This window comes from Acanthochromis polyacanthus, chromosome 22 (assembly GCF_021347895.1).
Source record: "Acanthochromis polyacanthus isolate Apoly-LR-REF ecotype Palm Island chromosome 22, KAUST_Apoly_ChrSc, whole genome shotgun sequence".
In the NCBI taxonomy this organism is placed as follows: Eukaryota; Metazoa; Chordata; class Actinopteri; family Pomacentridae; genus Acanthochromis; species Acanthochromis polyacanthus.
Genome location: NC_067134.1, coordinates 13,910,076 through 13,929,678, shown reverse-complemented (window position 1 = coordinate 13,929,678; position 19,603 = coordinate 13,910,076). Strand labels below are relative to the sequence as shown.

Below are 19,603 nucleotides of genomic sequence, written 5' to 3'. Positions count from 1 at the left end.
CAGTGCTCAATCTTTCCACTCCCGACTTCTCTGTCTCTCCCATTTCCCCCCTCTTCATTCATCTCAGCAGGGGTGTATGTGAGTTGGACTGAAGGGGTTGGGCGTCTTGTGACACATGACAGAGGACAGAGGCCTGAATTAGGCATGTGCCTGCAGGGATTGGGGGGTATGCTAGTGGCAGGAGGAGGGATACTGTATTTACAGTCTGTCCAGCTGGGACCTGATTAAGTTGACACTGCCTGGCCCTCTGCTCCCTCACACCAAGATGCCCACTCTTTCATTGACATTAAGGCAAAGTACCCCAGGTGAAGAGGGATTTCTTTTTGTCCTTTCATAATGAACCTATGCATGATTCAGAGGTCACATCTAACTTGCCATATAGTGATGATTTTCAAACTGCCAAAGAGGCTGGGCATACAGAGGATTGCATCTCAGGTTTTTGACAATGGATGACATTTTTGTTCATTTGTAAGCACATTGCAAAAAACGGACATAGACTGAACATTTATGCAAAAAATTATTTATGTGGCAAAAAATTACTAAAATTGAATGAATGAAAATCTAAAAATCTAATTTGACTCTTTTAGTACCGACAGAACTGTATGTATAAAAACTAACATCATCACTAACCAAGTGTAAAAACATATAAAATTATAATTAGACTTTTTCCAGTACTGACAGAACTAATGTAATTAATAAATAAAAGTCAAATTCAAAGTGAAAATATGAAAATTCAAGAAATACAAGAAAAATCCAAATTAAATGTAAAAAAAAAAAAATCAAAAATCTAATTTGACTAGTTCAGAAGTGACATAACTTTATACAGGAAAATAAATGCAGCTAACATAAAATAAAAATGAAATGCAAAAGTCAAATTTTGCTTCACTACTGACATCACGGTATGATACATCATATCCAAGCAGACTCAGGGCAAAGGCAGAGGACGCTCTGAACAGGTCTATCGCAGGGCTACACTGAGACACAATGAATCACACTCACATTCACGCTTAAAGACAATTTAGAATAATCAATTAACCTGCATGTTTTTAGACTGTAGGAGGAAGCACCTGGAAGTACCTGGAGAAAACCCATGCATGCACAGGGAGAACATGTAAACGCCATGCAGACAGATTCCAGGCCCAGGACAGGAGTCAAACTAGAGATCTTCTAGCTGCAAGGCAATGGTGCTAACCACCTAGCCACTGCAGCCCTACTGAATGAGACAACTGAAGTGCATTTTTTTCACATGAAATGACAAAAACTACCAAAAGCCTCTGTATATTAAGAGATGTCTGATTTAGAAGGCACCATGTCAGATCAAGTGTTTAAACAGTAAGTTTTAAGCAAATATTGTTTAAAATGATTTTGTCATGTGTGATGCTTTGCTTTAGCTCCTGCAGACAGTATTTCTCAGAGATCCCAGAGGTGTCAGCAAGTGCCCCATCACAGACAGTGGGGTGTAATTAAAATAGGAGTAAAGATTTTTGTGTCTGAGTTGAGCTGATTTTTTCCAGTGAATTGTAGCCATTTAAAACTTAAGGTTTCGAACTGTAGCCATTTAAAACTTAAGGTTTCGAATTGTAGCCATTTAAAACTTAAGGTTTCGCATTGTAGCCATTTAAAAGTTAAGGTTTTTGTCAGTGGAGGCACATTTGAAGAGCCTGCAAAATTAACATTTTGATTCATAATTAAACAGAAGCCAAGGCGACTAATTAAGAAGTGTCATGGGCAAATGACATCAGAATAACTCTTTACAGACACAAAGCCATGCACCTAATCACAACCCCCTATTGAGATGAATAGGGTCCTTTCTGCTGTGCCAAGCAGTAAATATTAAGTGACTTGCATGGGTTAAGTAGCAAGTATCAAGATCTATTTTTTGAACTCAAACACTACTGAGTATTAAAGAATTAAAAATATACTGAAGCTACATATTTTTTAAAAATAAAGATCATGTGCATGTTTGTCTCTGATGGTCAGATCGTTCTTCATAAGAACACTCGAGTGACCGGGATCAAATCAAAAAGCATCCGGTGTTCAAGATACTCTCTTCAATCACCGGATATCAGTAGTTTAAGGCTGATTTGGGTAATTTCACTGATGGGAATGTTACACGTTACATGTGATTAGTACAAGGACCACGGAAAGTTGAAATGTTATGATTCTTTCTGTTAACAGCTTCTGGCTCAGATAAATGGTGTACCTGACTTTAAAACCCAAAGATGCTTTTCTGAGGGACAGTGATTTGTTGCTGAGATATTATGTTTTAACAAATTATTTAAACTACTTAAACCCCCAAAACTTATATTCAAATTAATATTCCATAAAGTTAGGTGTGACTATGCTAATGGATTCTACATTCATTTCACACCTCTTTTCCTGTCTGAGAGCAGCCTCCAAATCAAGGCCATGTATCACCATGTGAGAAGATTCACTATTAATATTCTGCACCAGGCCTAATGTGGGTTTCTAGCAGAATGAGCACTCTTTAGATTCTTATTGAAAGACTGAGCAAGTGGAGTCTGGTGCATGTTGCAAAGCAGCACATATTAGTAATCCTGCCAAAACACTTTAAAACTGGGTCAGTACCAAACACATTTGGGTGTGTTTGGTACTGGCACATATTAGTAATCCTGCCAAAACACTTTAAAACTGGGTCAGTACCAAACACATTTGGGTGTGTTACCAGCATCTTGTAGTGCTCTCTTACTACACCAAACTGTGTACAAAACACAATGGTAAAACATAGCCTGCTGTGCTCGTGGAAGTACTTCTAATAACCCTTTGAAAATGGAAGAATAACATATGAGACGGAAAGGAAAGAGGGAGAGTTGTGTTTTGACAGACCTGTCACAGTGGTTGCACTTAAAAGGCTTGGCGCCGGTGTGTTTGCGGTAGTGCCTCGTCAGCTCGTCGCTCCGGGCGAATCGCCACTCGCAGCCCTCCCACGAGCACTTGTACGGCTTCTCACCTGGGGAATGAAAAACACATAACCACCTGTTTGATCGTCTATACACCAATCACAGGCTTATTTGCCTATGCTGTGTCCATGCACAAACACCATGTAGTACTGGATTGTAAAAGGATGACCCCAAATATCTGACACCCTTCCATTTATGTTTGATATATGTTGTAAATCTGGGGCTTTAATGTAGGTAATTGCATCCTGTACATTGTGGTTTGCATTCAAACTGTCATTTTCCCTCCTTTACTTTACTGAAAAGAGAGCAATGCAATGTTTAACATTGAGATGGAGAAGCTCCCACTGGTCTTCAATCTTGCTGAATACGCAGAGGAGGAGTGGAGGGTTGAGAGAAGTGGAGCGAGAAAAGAGGTGGAGAGGGAGAGGAGGGGGGGGGGATTAAAAGCAAGGTGGATGAGAGAATGAGAAGAGGAGGTGAGAAGAGACCAGGAGAGGGAAAAGTGGAGTAGGAGGGAAGTGTTGCAGAAGTGGATTAAGACAGAGGAGGCTGCAGATAGGCTGGTAGGGGAGAGGGGAGAAGAGGAGAGGGGTAGTGATAATTAGGCCAGTCACATAATGACAAGGAAGCCACAATCTGCCAGCTGCGTCCACCTCCAAAGATGTCACCTGCATCAGTCACATCCCATCTGGACTGGTGCTCATGGCTGAATTCAGACACACTGACCAGCTGAATGGTTTTGGCATATATATATATATATATATAACAGCTTATTTTATTGAATTACCAAAAAGCGACACCATCACCTGCTTTGTGAAGACAGTCAAGATTAAGAAGAGTGTAAAGACAGTAGTGCTTTGGTTTCATTATCAGTGCCAGCTGCTGTAAAAATTCACTGATTATGTGCAAAAAAAATCTGCACTGCAAATAGTATTTCAGTTTTAAATGACATTTGTAGCAACCATGAACTGCACTTTCAGACCAGCACAGGCCAAAGCAAATCAGAAAACTGCAAATCGCTTAACATTTGACCAGCTTGAACACCTTCTATTAAATACATGCAGTGGGAAGACAAGTTACGGAAAACTCCATTAGTAGGAATGATGTGAATTTTGATGGTGAACAACAGAGGTGCATTAGGTTACAGCAGTGATGAGGTGATAAACAAGTAAGAAAAGAGTGACCTCCAATCAACACTCATGAAATGACCAAAAGAAACACCACTAATGCATAGAGATTTATTCATTTTGACTTTGTCTCTACTCTTATTTGCATTCCATTATAATGCAGGATTTTTTTTTCAGATAATTTTACAATATTATAATGTTAATAATTGTCTCTTCATACATTGAGTCTTAAGTGCTTTCTTTTAGGCCCAGAAATTAGTCTTGTCCTTTTCTAACCATCCATCCATTCATGTCCCCATTGTGGCCATGCATCCTGAACATACTGCCTCACTTCCCAGAAGCACCCAAAGCAGCAGGTTTGGACCATCCGGCTCTGGCCAATGAAATTCCCGGGAGGCAGGGATGCCTGAATGTGTTGCCTAGCAATGGAAGCAAGGGGGTGGGGTGTATCTGTGTGTGTATGCGAGAAGGTGGGGGGTAGTGGTGAAACATGAGGAGGCAGTAGTCGGTGCAGCTGGCTGAATCTGGCAACGGTACGCCGCCATGCCACCGGCCAATTACTGAGCACGCTGGCAGAGCACGGAGGCAGTTGCTTAGCGACGGTAACTGTAGAGCTGTACAGGGCAAGAGGCAGAGAGGAGGGAGAAGAAGTGGTGGGGTTGCGATGGTAGTAGTGGTGGTGGTGCAGGAGGAGGAGAGGGCAAGGGAGGGGGGACACTAAGAGACCAGAGCCTGCAGCAGTACATAACCACTCAGCTACCGACTCCGCCAACGATACACTGGCCCCGTTGCCTAGCAACACATCCCCCCTCCTCCGTTCTCCTCTCCCTCAAGATGCCCTCGTACAAACAGACAAGTAGAGCAAGCACACATTATTTCCAAACATACACACACACTTTTTCTCTCACACAAGCTTGATGAAAAGGCTACTTTTAAAATACAGTGTTACATACTGACAGTTTTAAATGGCAATCAGTAATGTAATCCACTGGATTAGCCTGAACTCAGCAACATAATCTGATTATGCTCCTTTACTTTTGGATTACTTTGCCTGTAAAACATAAAATGTCGATTATGAAGCTAAGTGGATTTCAAGAATCCTGACTGTGGACAGTGCAATTTTTTTTTTGCATTGTTTAATAAGATTCCAATTTACTGCCACTCATATCAGGAAAAAAATATGTACAGTGTGTGCTTTTTTTTCCTTTTGAATAAAAAGAATCAAATAAATAATTATGTGTCTCTCATCCATAATCTGATAACTGGGTGTTTCCTGAGTCACTGTCCCATTATATGTAATCTGGTACTTCCGAATGCTCACACACAAACACACACACACACTCTCTCAGCCTCTCAGGTGCCAGTGTTGAAGTTAATTACATTCCCTCCATTAGCTAGAGCCGAAGCAGGGCATCTGGGTCTCAGAGGTCATTATAGAGGCTCTCAGAGAATGTTTTATAGGCTTCTAGCACTGTAGGCTTAGAGATGAAGAAGAGAGAAGCACGTTAAGACAGAATGACGAGAGATGGATGAAGTGATGCAGACTCAGAGTGAAACATTTTGAAAGAAAATAACCAGAGCTGTCAGATTTATTCAATTGCAGTTTATGAATTCTGGCCAAACAACAGCTTAAAATGGAAGAGTTACATATGCTCTGCATGCTTAACTCTTTGATTAGATTTGATTTTGTATGTACTCTTAATATGAAAAAAAAACATTTTAAAACAAGCAAAGACAATGCAATGCAAAAAAAAGCAAATGAAAAGTGTCTTTTCATGGTCATGTAGACCAAATGAATCTGTGCGAGTTTTTGTAGCATTTAAGGACATAAACACATCACTGTTAAGATGATGTAAGATATTTTCTTTATGAGCCGGTTGTGAAATTCTGAAGTGAAAGCAGCTAAAGAGAAGGCCTGTCGATAGAAGCATTTGGTGTCACCAGTCAGATATCTTGGCAGTTTGTCAATATTGCAGTAACTAACCAACAAAGTAGCAGGTATTGAAAATATGTAGAAAACTGGTGAAAGGGAGAAAAAGAGCAGTGACAAAACATGAGCAGGATAGAGAGGCATACATGCAGATAGACTGGCGAAAGGACTGACACAGAATGAAAGAAGAGCCGGAGAGAGTGAAAACGATGAGAAACAGACAGAGGCAGATGAGGTAGAGAGACAGCGAGAGGCAGAGGGAAAGACAGAGACGAAGACAGAGAGTGAGAGAGAGAGAGAGAGAGAGAGAGAGAGAGAGAGAGAGAGAGAGAGAGAAGAACCCAACAGTCGTCATGTTTTACCCTGCCCAAATCTAATTGTACCATTCCTTATCTGCCATAAGCCTATTCACAAAAAGCTCTACAGGGCACTGTCATTTCAACTCAGCTCGTCTAATTCCAGATTAAATCGCAGCCTTTTCTCCGTCAGTAATTTATGGAAATAACAACTAAGAAAAAGAGGATTTGAGTAATGACATCTTTAAACTTGTCAGGATAATGGCTCAGTGAATGGGGGAGCCTGTGGCATTGCTGTCTTTTTCTAGAGGGTCGCTCTACCGTACCTCCCTATTCCTGCCTTCTGTCTTCATCTACTCTTTGTTTCACTCCATGTCACTTTCTCTTGTCTTCTTCTGTAGTTTCTTTAGCTTTTGTTGTTTCCTTTTGTCATCTTACACTGACATCTCCCCCTTCATCATTCTACCTTTCTGGTTTAAATAATAAGACAGATGTTCCTTTTCGTTGCTTTTTGCACCTTAAGTGACACTGATCGACTCTAGGGGGAAGGGTTCCTCAAGGAACTGTGCACTTTATGATGTATGGAGCATATAGTGCCATCATTAAATCACTATAATGTCAATTTTTAAGCAGCTTACTGAATAGAGAAAACAAGGATGCCACATTAGCTGAAAACACCACCTTGCACCACCTGCAAATTTTATAACAGGTCCCACGGGCAGCATATTTCACGTACAGCTACCAAATTTGGTACACATATGCAGCACGTCAGGACAAAAAAAGTCAGTGGTGGCCATACCTAAACCCAACAGGAAGTCTGCTATTTGCATTTACTGTGGGAAATTTGATGATTTTTGGCTATGTTTGCTCATTTTCAAGCACAAACTCCTCCTAGGGGGAAACTCCAAAATTACTCAAATTCGGCCAGTACATACAGCAGGCCTTAGTGAGCAAAAGCTATTAAATTCTTCCTCAGAAATCAAAGGACGTGGCCATGGTGGCCTCTGGAAGTTTGATCCTTCGCCATGAAACATCAGGTGGTGTGTAAATGTCCTGAACTTGTTCCAATCAGCCTGAAACTTTATATGTATGATCAGAGTCCTGTCCTGATCACATCCATGAAATGAAATACATTCACAGTCATAGCGCCACCTGCTGGCAACAGGAAATGTCATGTTTCACACTCTGATGTGCTATTCTTTCCCGTTGCTCAGATTCACCTCAAATGTGGTGATAAACACTAAACACGTTGATGATGATTCACAGAGAAAATGGTGACTTGTCATCAAACAACTCCAAGAGACATCAAATTTGGACAATATTCAAAACCGGTCGTAATGATGACAACTTCTCAAAATCATGTGCATCCGTCAAAGGGCGTGACCATGGCAACCCCTTGAACCTTGATGCTTCGCTATGAAACATCAACTACTGTCTGCCCCCACAGCAACTTTCACCAATGTCCACGACATTCGGTATGATTTTGGCTGGGGTTTTTTTTGTTTATTTTCAGTGATTTATTCCTCACAGGTGGTAATTCTAAAAGACCTCAAATTTTGACAGAATATACAACACAAGGATGAGAATTTGCGAAAATCGCTCACAACAGTTAAAGGGCGTGGCCATGGCGGCTGACTGAACTTTGATGCCTCGCCATGAAAAGAGTGCTGTGTAAATCCCCTGTACATGCTGCAATCTGCCTCAAATTTTACATGATTGATTATAGTCCTGCCCTGATCACATCCATATGCCGATATCCACTCACAGTGATAGCGCCACCTGCTGGAGATCAAATGACACGTTTTACACTTTGAGGTACTGTTGTTAGCCAATTGCCCATATTCATGTTAATTATTTTTTCATCCTCTTTGCACTGGCTTCCAGTTTTATATTTTATATTGTTTCTCAGTGTGTTGAGTAACAACCCATCTAATATATAATTTGGTTGACTGAAAAGGAGCAACAGAAAAGCAAGGAAATAAAATGTGAAGATTTTTTTGATAACCATATTTCAGGTACTTAACAAACGAAATCAAGTATGAAATAAATTTCACTCAAACATAATTGAGAATGTTGTTGTACAGGATTGCAATTTTCCGCTGACAGGGCTGTCACTGATTATTTGAACATAATGAAAACAACCAAGAAATATAATGACAGACAGACAGACAGACAGACAGAAAGAAAGAAAGAAAGAAAGAAAGAAAGAAAGAAAGAAAGAAAGAAAGAAAGAAAGAAAGAAAGAAAGAAAGAAAGAATCTGCAGTCTTCCCAAGCAGATGACCTACCATTGTAAGTTGATTCCTTGATACTTGTCCTGTTTGCTGCTCATTTTGGTTCTTTTGCTCATTTTGGCATCAATATATTGAACACTCAAGATGATACATTTCTGGTTCTCTGTTCTGTTTGTTTTAGACCTCATGCCCAGCACTTCGCCTGTATGGATTTTGTGGCTGGACAGCACCGATGGCACTGTTCTCCCAGAGCTGGCCCAGTTGGCATGGAGTTTAATCACAGGGGCTGTAGACACACTACACTGGGGAAATCAATGATGGCATGTCTGTGCCCTTTGTTCCAGTTAGGTTGATGCCTGTGCATCATGGTGGGTGTGATCACACATCCAGCATGTTTTCATTGTCTTTAACATGCAGAAGTTAACATGTTGATTTTTTTTCAAATTCACACCCTGCAAAAAATACAAGCGAGCCAGAGCCGGTAAACAGTCACGTGTAGTGTCTTTGCTGCACAGCTTTGGTGATCTGTCAACCAAACAGTGGATGGATTTAGATGGTGTACAGCACACAAATCCAATTTAAGTCACTGTAACTTAATTTAGCATGATGGACGCCTTTGTTGTACTCATCAAATGTCAATATTGATCTGATTCTACCTCTGAAAGCCTCTCTTAGAGGGGGTAGAGACTAGAGTAGTCCAGCCCAATTATTTCCAAAAAAGTTTGAAGAACAATGTTCACACCTTACCAAAAGAGAAACCACCCAAGAGCCCAAACAAACACTTGAGTCATGTCCGGTGTTTCAGTACTGGATTGAGCCCACAGATGGTTATTCTTCATGACCTCCCTCAAAGTATAATGCATTGTTATTTCAAACATATAGTCTGATTTAAAAAATAATTCTATTGACACCTCTGCAAAATCAAACAATCTTCAACCTCAGATTGAGAAACACTGACCAAGACTTATAAAACGCATAGAGGACAGATGGGAGGGCCTGAAATAAAACGGGGAAATGGCGACCTATCCAGGTCAATCCATCTATCACTGTGCAGTTACTCAGGTGGAGGACAGCCCCCTGACAGAGGTCTGAGTGGTTTGGGATTGAGATGGAGGAGCAGGAGAGTTATATCTCCTGATCCCCCACCCCCACCCCCTCCTTCCGGTTTGGCACAGACAAGTACTTTGGGAGGAAGGGAAGAGAGGTGTGGGGAGTATTGGGTTTTCATAAATCATCACATTTTTGACTTATATTGCGATATTTCAATAATTTACAGAGGCTGTTCTGTGATTACAGAAACAACTTCTTTTAACATTCCTATCACTTCCTGTGCATTTTGTACGCTTCCAAGAATGTGAAGCAGGTGGATTTTCCTCAATTTCCTCAAATCAGGTTATCAAAGATTCAGAAACCTGACTGAGTGCAATGCAAACATAAACCACAGAGAGATCACACCGATATTAATCCATTTTGAGAACTGGTAGAAGAGAAAGCATGGCAGTCATCCAAAGACAAGAGAAAAGTTGAAGTATGTCTAACATGAAGAAAGAGATAGTGTTTTTTAAAATTTTGTTCTTCAACACAGACATGTAATCCATGCCTTGCAAAATTCATTTAACTTCAGCACTGAGAATTTTTAATCTGTCACCAACAATGAGTGTCAAACAGTTTCTTTGTCAGCAGGTGTATCAAGTTGCAATCTCTGGTGAGAGAGGTGTGCTAAGAGCTGCCTCACTAAAAGTCTCACATGATCACTTACTGACATTACATCTAAAAAGTGCACCAACTAATATGCTTCATCCACAAATTATATTTATATTTTGCAACCATGTGCCTATATAACTCAAATATACAGGCAAAAGCATTTACAATCACTAATTTAGTTCATGTGAGACATACAAGCATTTACTGACTACGCCTTGCAGAATGAAAACTGTTCTTTTTAATCTCTTGTGCTGAAGATGCAAACTGAAAAATAAAAAGTAATTCTGACCATCCTGATGAGCAAATCCTTTGGTGCTTATAAAACCTAAAATATCTGACTTACTTTCTTTAAAAACTGCTGATTACAGATTTTCAAAATATTCCATCTGCTCTATCTGCCACCTTGTTTTTGTCATAATAGTGCAAATATTAGAAGAAATACAACCAAAAAAATAATCCCTCTATCTGCAAGCTTCTGGTTTATTCTCACCTGTATGTGTCCTCTGATGGGCTTTTAGGTGGGAGCTCTTGGTGTAAACCTTTCTGCAGCCGTTGAATTGGCAACGGTGGATCCTCTTCTTGTTCTCTGGTAGCTCTCCAACCCCAATTACACATGTAGCCCCCTCTTCTTCGTCCTTCACCCGGACAGGAAGTGCATGACCCGCTACCAGTCGAGCCGCGCTAAGGCCCACCTTCCTGGCCACCAGCTTCAAGGTAAGTGTCCCATCAGCTGAGGCTGTCAGCGTCTGACTGGGTTTGACAAGGTGCCGTCCCAGTTCTGGTGATGACGGGGGTGTCAGGGAGGTTACAGCACTCAGTTGAGCCTGGTGGACTCCTTCTGTCCCTTGCACATTTTCCATCCCCTGTCCTTTGGTTTTGAAGTCTCTTTTCAACGCACCAGTGGTGGAAAAGTTCTTCCGCGTCGGACAGAGGATCACTGGAGGTGGACTCAGAGGCTCAGGGAGGGTTGGCAGACTGGGTAGAAGGGTGTCTGACAGTTCCTCTTCTCCATCCTCCTTCAGATAGGCTGGAGTTAGGACTCCATCAAAGTCTTGGTCGAAAAACTCAGACAGGCGCTTGGGCTCCGTCTGCAGATAACGCTCCAATTCTAAGCAGGTCTATGAGAGAGAAAGTGGGGGAAAAAAACACTCAGTTTAGATTCAATTCATTCAAGTTTCCATGTTTGGACATCTGCACTGAAGATGCCCGTCTTCAACCTCAAAATCCCACTTGACAAATTCAACAGTCATCACATCATCCGATATGCCTTTACACACTGTTGAGAGAAAATCTGCACGGTTCCATCAACTCACCCAGTCAGGCAACTTCGCAGCTCTGCCAGCTGTCACATGCACACACACACAGACATCCACCGAGACAGCCAGGATTACCTGGCAACTCTGGCAAGACGGCTGATTAAACTCTGACTGATTGCAACTGCTCCAGCACGGGATGAAAGCAAGGCAAATGGATAGCAGGAGGGGAAATCCTAAACTGTACAGAATTCCTATCAAATAACATTTTATAGAGCTTAGACAAGCCACGGGTGTACTGGCTTCCACGGAGCCAAGATAGGAAGATTTATTATGCTGTAGTTATGGTCTGCTTCATCCCTATACTCCAAACACCTCTCCCTGCGGAGGGCAAATAAAAAGCTGCATCCCCGATTTGTGTGAACTGGCATCCTGAGAAGTCTATTACTTTACTGCAAGCTGGTGAGCTTCTAAGAAGAGAGCGAGGGAAAGAGACGCTCCATGTCCAAGGATGAAGCTATTATGTTTGAATGGACGGCGCCAGTTTGATCCCAGGGATCCTTGTGTCTCGCTTGTAGCCACTAACCCGTTTTGACAGCTGAGATGGAGGCTAGCAGCTCCACTGAGCGCATGGTACTCGCCACTTCATTTGTGTGTAAATAGGCTCTGACAGACAGAGTAGCTAGTTCCATTATCAGGAATAAGACTGTACAGACTGAACACATCAGAGACATTTACACTCTTATAACTCCCCCCTTTCCTTGTTTGCACCTTCTAAAAATAAAACCACACTTCTTTCTATTCTTTATATTTTTCGGAGGAGGAGTGTCTGTTGCTAAGGGAGTGTGATTTCTCTTCTAAGTCATATTTTTCCAGGAAAAAAACTCAAAGGATTTGGAGTTGTCTTTTGACTGTTTACAGTATTTGCATACTGACATCAAATGAAAAATCTGCTCACGCCCAACTAAACAGAGAAATGAACATAATGCACCATGTCTTCTCCCTCTACTGCATACCTACATTTACTTTTTCTCTGACAGCTTTAAAAAAATACTTTTTTCATGCACTCAGATAGGATGAAGCAAATGCTGGTCAGTGAGCAACAGAAAACACAAACCAGTTCTGCTTTCTTAACTGTTCCAATATCCCTCTCACCATTCTTTTTACTCATTTTCACAATCACCTCCCCCCCTCCTGCCTTAGAACCAATCAATCCCTTAAAATCAACTATTTTCCCTCATTGTCATCTCCTCCTCTCCCAAGGTGAGAACTAATTATACCCTAAAACCAGCCAGTTAAAGGGGACTTCATTCAGCAAAACGCTGAGCCCTGCAAACCTAGGCGAAGTCTGTGTGAGGTAACGATAGTTAAAGAGACCGGAAAAAATGATAGAAACAGATAAGTGAGCATGGGACTGAGCGAAAGGTAAAGAAGGAGGAGGTGGTGAGCAATGAAGGGACAGGAGAGGGGAGAGGAGAGAGGGAGACAGAGCGAAGGAAGGTCTTGACTTCATTTTCTCTGTAGGGGGTGAATCCTTTTTGGAAGTGTGACATTTGGCGTAACGGGATCCTGTCAGCAGGCAAGCCACATGCCTCACACAGACACACACGTACACGCACACAGAAAAGGGTTCATGCACAGTAAATGTTAGGTTACGACCCCCAGTGATGCACTTGGATGTGTTCAGATCTGGCCTGCTGCACAGCATGATGCATGTGTGTGTAATTCCACACATAGGGTATTATACGTACATGCGTGAGCATTCAGAGTGGATGATGTCTGACAAGGTAAGAAGAATTAAAGAGGCTTCAGGTGAAGGGAGCAGTACAACAAACCTATCATGTGCTCATTCTTTCTATCTTTCTCCTTCTCCCCCACCCCCTCCATCCTTCTGTCCTTCCCCCTACTCCCCCAGGTGGTGACATTAACATTGTTAGAGAGAAGGTCATGTAGTTGATCAGTACTTCCTGTATGTGTGTACAAGTGTGGGTGTATGTGCTGTATGTGGTGTAATTATGCTAGTTTGCATGTGTGTATGCAGATAATTTGTGTGTGCATCTACGTATGCATAATTATGCCACTCTGTGTGTAATTATGCAGCTCTTGTATGCGTGTTTGTGCGAACACCTACGCACATGCATAAACTCATCTACTTGCTGGCCTAAGTGAATTGTGTGTGTGCATGTGTAGGCAAGGAATCAAGAGCCAAAAGCACAATAGCCAAGATAAAGGAATGCTCACGGCCTGCTTCAGCTCCATTTGGACAAACGCCGATCTGGAGAGCCAACATCAATTGGCTCTGCACAAAGCCAGGGTCCCTTTCCTAAAAGGCTTTCAGGATGACTCCTTCATGCGAGCCAAGATAAGCTAAGGCAATCCAATGGCTGTTCCAGCAGCATCACCTCTTCCTCCAAACCAGAGGGAAACACTGTGGTGGTGTAGGCTGGTAGGGTGACACGTGCTTCAAACCAGATTCAAGTTTCCATATCTCCTGAGTGTAACAGCTGAGTGCAACGACTCCTTTCTCAAGCTATATGAGTCATCATTTAAAGCATTTAAGTCTTATTTTATTGTGTACTTTTTATCATATTCCACTGACCACCTGTACCCACATGACCAATTTAGTGAAAAGTGTTTACAGCAAAATGAGCAGCAAAACAGAATGCAGAAAGATTTTTTCACGATTGCTACTCATAACACTATTTATTTCTTGGTTCTATACAAATTTATCAATAACCTGCAATATGCAGTATGTAATGTGATGGTGAGTCACTATACGCAATGTAAACCTGAAGCAGCTACATTAAAATCAGTGATCATTAATTATAGTTTTCACACTCCTGCTTCTCTGACTTTGATATGTCAAAGTGTCAGAGATGAAAGAGGTAGATCAAGATAAAGTAGGATGCAGTGGGTGCAAAAACACCTATTTTGACCTTTTTGTCATGTTATGTTATTTTACGTCAGATGATGTCTCATGTAATTGGATGACTACTATCTCACATCAAAACTGACACCTAGCGAAGTTTGAGTGCAGGAGAGAGGCCTAAAAGTCAAAGTACAATGTCATTGTTCTCATAAGATTAAGTGTGCATTATTTTGATTCTTTTTGCAACAAATTTTATAATCACAAAACACTGATACGCAAAGTAAGTGACCAAGTTAATTATTGGTATCAAAATAGACAAAACTGTTAAATTGGTTTATTTTACTACAGTTTTCTTACAAAAGAATTGTGTGACCATAACTGATGAATGAAGCTGTAGCATTAGTAACTGTCAGCTGTCAGACATGCACCTGAAGACAATGCAAATAACAGCTGTACAAGAACAAAGATATAATCTAGATTAGGTCTGTCTATTACTGCTTAGTATCAAATGTGCATGGGGTACATGTCTTTTCTCTCTACACTGTATGTGTTCTTCATTAATTAAATGAATAAATGTACATCCAATTTGTAGAGGGATCAGTGAGAAAACTCCCAATAGACAAACACAATTTAACAATTTAAACCACAAAGTTCAGCCATAAAAGTGTCTTTAATCAAAAAGAACTTTGTCTGGGTTTGTACATTTCTTCAGCATTATCTTCTTTTTTAATGTCACTTGAATGAAGTCATCTTTTCTCCCTCTCCTTTGCTCCAGTAAAAAACAATAAATACTTCAACAAACAAGTCAAGAAAAAAGAAAAGTGACCTGTGAATAAATGCATTTTGAACACAGAGACACACACTGAATCATGCACGCACAACACATCTCAAGTTAGCGAGGCTTAAAATATAGCAGGTGTGACAAATATTTGCTGATCACAAGACACACTTCTCAGAAAGTCAAGTAGGCTAAGAGCTGTGAACCAGACCCAGATTCACTCACTTCCACTTTCACATTGAAAAAAAAAGATAAATCTCCTCTCCTCACTTCTCCTCCTCTCCGTCTCACTGTCTCCTCCTCTCTTCCAATGGGGTCCTTGGCCTGGCAGCTGATCCTCTCTCTCCATCACCTCCCTTCACATTTGGCCTGCGCCAAGCCACCTGCCATCACCATCAAAGCGCATGCTGCCTCCCAACTGTTAGCACCCCACTACGTGGCTAATAAAAAGCCTTGGTTATAAATATGAACAGAAGAGCATGCATAATGCCCTACGGGAAGGCCCAAAACACCACTAAACAGATAAATGTAATGAGGTGGATATGGCTCATTAATTTTAGGATGATCGTGTTTAGTTTTTACAGATGCCACGATAGAAACAAGGTGCTATGAATAATATTCAGAGCTGATGCGAGCAGTGTTGAAAAAAGAAGGGCTATAAGGGGGCCCTGAGCTGGAGGGGGTGACGCGACACTATTGCTAAATCTACTGGGCTTAGGGGTAAATCTCTTCTATTCAGAGATGACCCATGGTTCCCCACAGGAACTTTTTTAGGGTTGAAAGATTGTGCATGATAGAGATTTTTGTCATTGTTGTTTTCTTCTTAAAATTAAAACATGGATAATTAATCTTTGTTTGGCATGCATTTTATGTAAAATATATTTTGCTATTATTATACATGACTGCTGATATCTCCATGACAGCAAGTCACAAAGTTACAAAATGTTACAATGTTACAATGTTTGTACAATGTTACAAAAACATCTTTTGCTTCGTAATTTTAAGTTAGTAATTTAGAGATTTGGGAAAATAAACTTATTTGCTTTGTTTCCGTAAGTTAAATGTATTGTAGAGCTGTCGATTAGAAATCACTGTAGCCTTGTAGCTAATACTGAAGTGCTAAACCTGCTTTCTTTCTAATGGCCAGCAGGGTATGATTCCTTTAGGAAAAGAAGTCTAATTCTAAAATCCAAAAGTATAAAAAGTCTAAAGTCTAAAGTCTAAAATCTAATCTAAATTGTATTGTAGTGTATGTGAATATGATTCTGCTTCTCACTTGATTAATTCCCTAACTAAACAATTTCCTAAAGATTTCATGATCTTAATCACTAGTTTCAAGTCTTCTTCAATAGTAATTAGTAGATTGGGGTCCCATTTACATGGTCACCTTATGACTAACAAATCTTTTCTGTATGAAGTTCTCCATCTGATCTCCCACTCATTCATCACATTCAGTCTCAAAAAACCAAAATGTCCTTGGGAATGCCCAAATTTGAGCCCCCTAAATGGTTTTCTACAAATGAACTGCTGATTCCACTGTGGCTTTGTACACTTTTTATTTGCAGTCCGTGGTTATGTGAGAAGATTGATCCCCTGTCATATTTGCTCATAAGCTGGAATCAGCAACTGGTAAACTAAGCTTAGCCTTAGGACAGACAAACATCTAGGCTGGCTGGAAGGCAGATTTTGTTAGCTTTGAATACAACAAAGCCTGTTCAAAGGTTGTTTTTTTTCTTTTCAGTTTTTATGCTAAGCTATTCTGCTACCGATTTGTTGAACAAATGTCAGAGTCTTTGACAGAATATTACATACTTCATGATGTCATATACAAGTTTCCCGATGAGTGGTTGTGAATCTCACTGTAGTGGCTTTGGTGGTTCCCATTTTAGAGGATTAACTCCTAGCTAAAAAAAAAAAAAAAAGAAGTGAAGAAGTTGAGCATGAGTGGAGCTGAGGCTGCCCAATGCAAATGTCTGGGGCATGAACTGTTCTATGGCACCCACCTGTCACTTAAGCCAGTCACACCCTTAATTGCACATAATTGAAATGAAACTGCGGAATTGTACACATAATTTGAAGCCTCAATGCATTTTAAACAACTGAATTATATAAAAATGCATCCCCAGGACACTTGTGATGGATGAGGAAATGAACTAAAAACAACAAAAGGAGTTTCTATACCATTAACAGAAGTATATGTTATTTTAATCTAACTTCCAATAACTGAATAAGAACACTTCCCGCTGTAGACTTTCTTTATGCTTCATCATTACCTCCGCCAGGAGGTTATGTAATCACCGGAGTTTGTTTGTCTGTCTGTCCGTCTGTGTGTGCGTGTGTGTGTGTGTGTGTGTGTGTGTGTGTGTGTGTGTGTGTGTGTGTGTGTGTGTGTGTGTGTGTGTGTGTGTGTGTGTGTGTGTGTGTGTCTGTTTGTCTGTTAACAGCATAACTCAAAAAGTCATGGACGGATTTTCACCAAATTTTACAGGATGTCCGGAAGAGCAAGAGTAAGAATCGATTAGATTTTGGAGGTGATCTGAATCACCGTCTGGATCCAGGAATTTTTTGAAGGTCGAAGGACAATTGAAATTTGGTGAAAATCCGTCCATGACTTTTTGAGTTATGCTGTTAACAGACAAACAGACACACACACACACACACACACACACACACACACACACACAGACGGACACACAGACGGACAGACAGACAAACGGCATGGCGGAGGTATGCGCTCTCCGAGTGCTTTTCTAGTTTTACATGTTATAGCCACACTATTTTGTAGATGGCTGCATCTATTTATTGTGCTGACGTCTGATGCCCTCACTTGGGAAAAATTGCGTGTCGCACAGAAAGTGCTTTTGATTGTAATCATCTTTTCCCACAGGTTTGAAAACTAAACTCTACCGACATCAACACAGCACATTAATTATTTGTTCTGGCTGTGTTTATATGTAGCAGCGATTTGATTACTCATTTTAAAAGTGAGCAACATTCTTGTCATGGATGAGTTAACACAGACTTCTACACAGCTTTTGTCCTCCTCTATTGCTGTGTCACATTCGACTGACAGTCTGTTTATTGCTTGTTGCATGCTTTTATTTAAGTTGCACATTGTCATTGGTCACAGAAAATAAGACAGCATTGGTTTCCATTCATGGAGTGTGAATGCAATACCACTGTGACATAAGCTCTGATTAAAATTACTCTGAAAAACTAATCAGAGCTTTACCCCACAGGTAGGTAACAATTAAATCGGGTCTTGCATCTATAGTCTTGCCTGCTAAGAACCAAATGTTCTTGTCAGTTTCTGTCTTATTCTCCTGATTTCATTTTTATGACACACTGCTCTATGTTATCAACTTTGTTTATTGTCATTTTTGCTGTGTGTTTGTAAATCTGCAAGACATTTGGCAGTTTTATTGCAGCAAGAGCTTGGACAGGCAGGGTCTTTGTGACAGTGTGGATGCACATGTGTGTGTTTTATCCCGCCATGGTGTGTTATAGGGTCTGTGTCTCCCATTGATCTGGGGAGCCAGGCCAAGCCATCACTTTGATGTGACAGCTAAATGACCAGTAGCCCTAGGCAGCGGCCATCAACAGCCTTTTGTGTGTTTGTGTGTGTGTTTGCATTGCTGTGCCTAATCGATACAAAATGATACCGTGCAGGAGCTCATCAGCAGTGGCCATCGCAGCTGACAGAGACGGTAATCTATAGCTTCAGTGAGCAACACTTACACAACACTCACCCACCCCACCTCACCCATACAAAATCTCCAATAAAGCACACCCTCCCCTCTAAGCTTCCCTTCAGGGGTTTTTTGCTCCTTCCCGTGCATTCGCTAAGATAGCCAGGCTCCCAGATTTCAGACTCCTTGGAGAGCAGCATGGCATCATCAGCAGTTCCCAGTCGAGTAGGAAACCTGCCTAAGGGGCCAGAAGGAGGGGAAGGGTGGGGAGCGGGTGGGGAGCGGGTGGGGAGATAACGCCTCATTTTCCTCAACACTGATCTGAATAGTTGAACGCCCCCACAGTCACTCTGTTATTCTCAATGGAGAACATGGCAGGGGATACTGGGTTTGGCCAAGAGGCATCTTCGAGCTCCTCATGCCCCGACCAGGCTTCGAATCAGCGAAGCAAGGGTGAGACAGAGGGAGCAGAAGCACAAAGAGAAAGAGCTAAAAGGTAGAAACAAAACTAATCTACCTGCCTTACCAGAGAGGAGAAAGATGAGAAAGACAGGTGAAAGATGAAGAAACAGGCCTCACTAACAACTGTGCAAAGAAGTACATGTCAGATGTGCAGTTTGAATGGAGAGTAAAGGATGACAAATGAAGCCACAGCATACTGCCACCTAAAAACCAAAAAAAAAACAACAAAATAAAACATTGTGTTGCAGATTAGAGGAGTGAAGGAAGGAGAGATATAAAGCTTGAAATGCTACAGACAGGAGGCAGGGGTCCTCCTGCTCATTGACTAGCAGCTCCATCTC

General features: G+C 41.2%; 1 protein-coding gene across 1 annotated transcript in view; it reads right to left on the bottom strand.

Moving 5' to 3' along the window:
• klf7a (Kruppel-like factor 7a) overlaps positions 1–19,603 on the bottom strand; it is a 42,822-nt gene that overhangs the window by 6,855 nt on the left and 16,364 nt on the right. Inside the window, exons 2-3 of the mRNA XM_022196600.2 lie at positions 10,702–11,329; positions 2,848–2,971 (exon numbers count right to left, since the gene is read on the bottom strand). Of these exons, the coding sequence (XP_022052292.2) occupies positions 2,848–2,971; positions 10,702–11,329 (752 nt within the window). The remainder of the gene's footprint in view (positions 1–2,847; positions 2,972–10,701; positions 11,330–19,603) is intronic.